The sequence below is a fragment of the Metopolophium dirhodum genome, chromosome 6, assembly GCF_019925205.1.
Source record: "Metopolophium dirhodum isolate CAU chromosome 6, ASM1992520v1, whole genome shotgun sequence".
NCBI lineage: Eukaryota > Metazoa > Arthropoda > Insecta > Hemiptera > Aphididae > Metopolophium > Metopolophium dirhodum.
In genome coordinates, this window is record NC_083565.1 from 23,127,671 (window position 1) to 23,132,725 (window position 5,055).

Here is a 5,055-nt window from a genome sequence, read left to right on the forward strand (position 1 = left end):
ATTGCATGTTTTCATGATTTCTTCGTATTTATGCTTATTTTCTTAAAATGTTTTTATATTTTCGGTTCATCCGTTACCTACCTACCAAGTGTGTAAATAAAGAATTTTTTGTGTAAACCAATTTGAATTATTATTTATTAATTTAAAAAAATTTAAATAAAAACGTTTTCATTCAGTATTTTTTTGAATATTTTTGAATATTTCAGTGCATATATTTGCCTGTTTTTAGTGCATACATGCAGGCAAATATTTAACACTTTTTCATTGCATTAAATTCACATCCCTGCTAATTACTTTTGTCCAATCATAATACCTACCACAATTAATGTTAAATGTCAAATTGTCAACAATCAACTGCTTCTTCAACTTGATAACACATAAGAGGATCAGTGGCGTATTTACGGGGGGGGGATATGGGGGATAGATCCCCCTTGGCCTTTTTTTTTTTTAGTCTGTTCCCATAAACCTTAATATACCTACTAGTATGCAAACCGCAACTGTAATTACCTGTAATCAGTAATCACAAATCACAACTAACGATGTATGAAATCTGATATTATTATAATTAATGAGGAGTGAATATAGGCAAAATTATACACAATCTCTTATCTCAGTGGAACAAATGATAACGTTTGTCCCTGATTTGTATCCACAGTGTCATGTATTCTATTATTAGATCATAAATAAATGTACGATATTTTGATAATATGATCTAATATACCTAACCTATAGTAGGTAATATTCTATTACACAGTAATTGTTTATGATAATCATTAATCTATGCATACTATTCGGTGGTCTGTTTATACTTCATTGCTCAAATGATAATAAATTGAGTATTAAAACAACTATTTAAAAAATATTATATTAATTCGTTATTGAAAGTGATATTTTATGGTCAAATTTACTTTTATTTATGTACGGTATTTTATTTTTCAATATAATTTACCTACTTTTTTCAATGACATCAAAAAAGAATACCTTGTTATCATTTTTCACAAGCAATAAAAAAATTCGAAGAGAAAATGAAAATAACGAGACTGAAGTAAGTGCTAATTTTTGTGAAATTTGAAATGTAAATTCAAGTTTTTGTGATATTTAGGTGAACTCACCAGTAAGAAAAATTACAGAAGTAAACAAGTCTGCATGTACCACAAATTCTTTAGAAAGTTTTAGTGAGGCATCGAATTCACGATTACAGCAAGTAATTAATTATTTCATTGAATATATAAAAAGTTAATTGTTCAAATTTCAAATTTGTTTACTTTGTTATTCTTAAAAAAAAACTAAATTAGTTATGCTTATATAGGTTTATATGCTTTTATGATCAGTGGTCAAAGCTTATAAATTTATAACTCACTTAAATAGATCTCTTAAATTATTTAGGCATTATATTATTTATATTATATATTATTATATATTTATTAGCTTCAAATAGCATGTTTTACTTGACATATGGAAACAAATACAATTTAATAATTTGGCTTAAAAATTGTTTAATATATTCTAGTTATTATTGTGGCATTAATATAATAATATGTTTCAATTATTTATTAAAGTATGATTTTATTTGTGAAAATAATCAAACGCTCGGCAATGCTAATGACATAGGTTATTTTGTAGAATGTTTATCTTTAACAGATGCTGATAAAAAGCTTGTAAGTTACATACTAGTTGATAAATTATTTCAATACTTAACACATTAATATTTATTGAATTAGTATTTTTTTTAAATTATGAATATTTATTTTTATTTAATGTCTATATTTTAAATTTAATTTTATAATATTTATTAAAACTAATTAGTTTGTTATTTAAAATGATATTTATTGAAGGTGCTAACTAATCTATGGGTACCAGATGTTGAATATAAATTCCCATTGCTTGCAAAAAATGAAAAACGTGGCTTAAGATTTCAGCATAAATGGCTAAAAGAATTTAATTGGCTGGCGTATTCAAATGTCAAAAATGGGACATTCTGTAAATACTGTGTACTGTTTGCAAAAAATGGTGGTGTTGGAAGCCAGCCTTTGGGTAGCCTTGTTACTGTTGCTTTCAGCAACTGGAAGAAGGCAAAAGAGGTTTGATAATTTAAATGATTTATTCTAGAGACATTTGCTAAAATATTTAATACATTTTTTTTTAGACTTTTCGGGCTCGTGGAAGTTTGAAATATCATACATTGTCTGTTCTAGACTCTGAACACTTTTTAAAATAATAGAAAAAAAGGAACTGTCTGTAATAGAACGCATAGATAATAATAGGTAGGTAATATTAAATGCATAATATGATAACCCTTACTTTAAAGTTTAAATTTTTGAAGTACATTGATTCTGTGAATTTGTTTAGAATGGTACAAATTGAAGAAAATAGAAGGAAAATAGGACCAATTATTGAGTGTATACTTCTATGTGGTAAAGAAGAGTTGGCTTTGAGAGGACATAGAGATTTTGGTGATAACTTAGTAGATGGTAAGCATAAATATAGAAACTAAAAACTAAATTGTATAAACTTTTACCATTTAATATTAATAATACTTAAGTATAATTAAACTGAATTATCAATGTCATATAACTATTGGACAATAATGCTCCAGTCATGCTAATTATGGATTTACAATTATTATTGTAAAAAACATGTTATTATTGTTTGCAACTTTTAACTTTTATTTTTTAGATGATTCAAGGCAAGGCCATTTCCGTGGTATTCTCAAGTACAGAGCAAAAGGAGATGAATTTTTGCGTAATGTTCTTGAGGGTTCAGGGAAACGTAATAAATATACGAGTCCAATTATACAAAATGAAATAATTCAGTCATGTAACACAATTTTACTAAGGAAACTAGTTAATGTGATTAATAAATCTAAATGTTTCTCTGTTCTGGCTGATGAAACAACCGACATATCGACTAAAGAGCAACTCAGTATATGTGTTTGATATATTGATAAAAACAATAAGTTGCATGAGAACTTTTTACGATTTTTTGAAATTGATAGCTTGACTGGTTATGACTTGGCTAACTCAATATTAAATGGTAATTGTAAATAACACATTTATGATTTATTTATTTATTCACTTTATTTATTTATATTATTTAATTACATTTTTTTGTTGGTAGGCTTAAACAGATGTGGAATTGATTGCAATTATTTATATGGCCAAGGCTATGATGGGGCCAGTAATATGGCTGGTCGATTTAAAGGAGTACAGACTATTGTGAAATCTAAATACCCCAACGCTATATAATATGTACATTGTGCAGCACATTCGCTGAATTTAGCTGTTTCAACAGCTAGTGGCATAAAACCTATCAGAAATTGTTTGGGGGTGATCGAAAAAGTTTATAATTTTTTCAATACCCCTAAAAGAAATTCTGTTCTTTTAAATACCATTGAGAATTCAAATAATGCACCCCAAATAAAACAACTCAAACGGCTTTGTGCTACTCGTTGGATTCAACGTTATGATTCTGTAAATGATTTTTCTGAACTATTTTCATTTGTTCTCAATGCGTTAGACATTATATCTGATTGGAAAGAATCAACAGATGCTGAAATGCTTCAGAAAGCGTTAAAAGATTCAGAGTTTATGATTTCTTTGATTGTTATAAAGGTTCAGATAATATCTATTTTATATACATTTAGGTGCATATATTGTGTTATTTTTAAATTTTGTTTTAGGTATTATTTTCTTATGGACTTCCGCTGTGTAAACAATTGCAAAAATTTCAAATTGATTTGAAAAAGACAATACTCATAGTAGAAAATGTAATAGCTACTTTAAAATGTATCAGAGAAAATAATGAAATAGAATTCAAAATTATCTATAATAATGTCAAAGTAATCTTTTACTTTAATATACTGTTTAATATTTAAAATAATATTTATGATGTACCTACATCATAAATATACCCCCAAATATTTATTAATATATTACAGAAAATGGCAGATGATGTTGGAATTGAATTGCTAGAGAAAAGAATTTCTTCTAAACAAACACATAGAGCTAATCCAAATTTACAAAATCATTCTACCGAACAATACTATCGTGTAACAGTATTTTTACCATATATTGATTACTTTATATCACAACTTACTGAGCGTTTTATAAATCATAAAAGTATTTTTGAAGGTATAAACTAGTTATTACATATTTTATATTATATTTTCAAAAAAAAATCTCTATTGACATTATATTATTATAAATTATAATATAAGTACAAATACTGAATAGCTATATAAATAACTAATTTGCCAAAGTATTTTATTATTTGATATTTACTGTTATAGGGTTCGATTGCATTTTTAAAACCCAGCCATTGCCACTAGAGATAAATGACCGAGAACAATTTAATAAGCTTGTGAACATATATTCACCCGTTGTAGATAAATTCAATAGCATAGCCGAATTCAATATGTGGAAAACAAAACTATTTACAGATAATATCATTCTTAGTTCAGGATTACAGGCATTAGAAATTTGTGATAAAGAATTTTATCCCAACATTTACATGTTGATAAAAATATTTTGTACGCTTCCAGTGTCAACAACAACTCCTGAACAATCATTCTCTAATTTAAAAAGAATTAAAACTTATCTCAGGAATAGTATGAATAAAGTAAATTTGCAGATTTTAAATTATGATATATTATTGAAAGTATTTATAAAATTGTGTATTTCATTGTTATTATAGACTAGACTGAATGGATTGGCTCTATTAGCATGCCATACAGAAACAAAGATTACACCAGATGAAGTCATTGATGAATTGTCTCAGAAAAATAGAAGACTGGAGTTTGTTTTGTAAAATCACTGCAAATAAATGGCTATATGTGCCTATGTGTTATATATACCTATGTAGATAATAGATATCAATGATCAATATAATTATATGATATTTTACATTTTTACAGAACAAATTATTAATTAGCTAAATATTTTATAAATTTATTTCATTGTGTTGATTATTATAAATCTATATTAAGCTATTAATATATTTTTTATTCATTAGATTATTATGTTAAACTTAAAATGCTATTCATTGATTAATATTGTC

At 26.1% G+C, this 5,055-nt stretch overlaps 2 protein-coding genes and 1 long non-coding RNA gene across 3 annotated transcripts; all 3 read left to right on the forward strand.

Moving 5' to 3' along the window:
- Positions 1-938: 938 nt before the first annotated feature.
- LOC132946144 (uncharacterized) lies at positions 939-2,238 on the forward strand. Its single transcript, XM_061015987.1, has 4 exons — positions 939-1,045; positions 1,103-1,204; positions 1,836-2,081; positions 2,147-2,238. The coding sequence occupies exons 1-4, from the start codon at positions 962-964 to the stop codon at positions 2,216-2,218; spliced, it is 504 nt and encodes a 167-aa protein (XP_060871970.1). The 5' UTR covers positions 939-961; the 3' UTR covers positions 2,219-2,238.
- A 121-nt stretch (positions 2,239-2,359) lies between these two features.
- Positions 2,360-3,413, forward strand: LOC132947239 (uncharacterized). Its single transcript, XR_009664864.1, has 3 exons — positions 2,360-2,471; positions 2,677-3,033; positions 3,118-3,413. It is a non-coding gene; the product is annotated as an uncharacterized LOC132947239 (long non-coding RNA).
- Positions 3,414-3,424: 11 nt separating this feature from the next.
- LOC132947238 (52 kDa repressor of the inhibitor of the protein kinase-like) lies at positions 3,425-5,055 on the forward strand. Its single transcript, XM_061017478.1, has 5 exons — positions 3,425-3,611; positions 3,680-3,838; positions 3,938-4,130; positions 4,289-4,617; positions 4,693-5,055. The coding sequence occupies exons 1-5, from the start codon at positions 3,555-3,557 to the stop codon at positions 4,804-4,806; spliced, it is 852 nt and encodes a 283-aa protein (XP_060873461.1). The 5' UTR covers positions 3,425-3,554; the 3' UTR covers positions 4,807-5,055.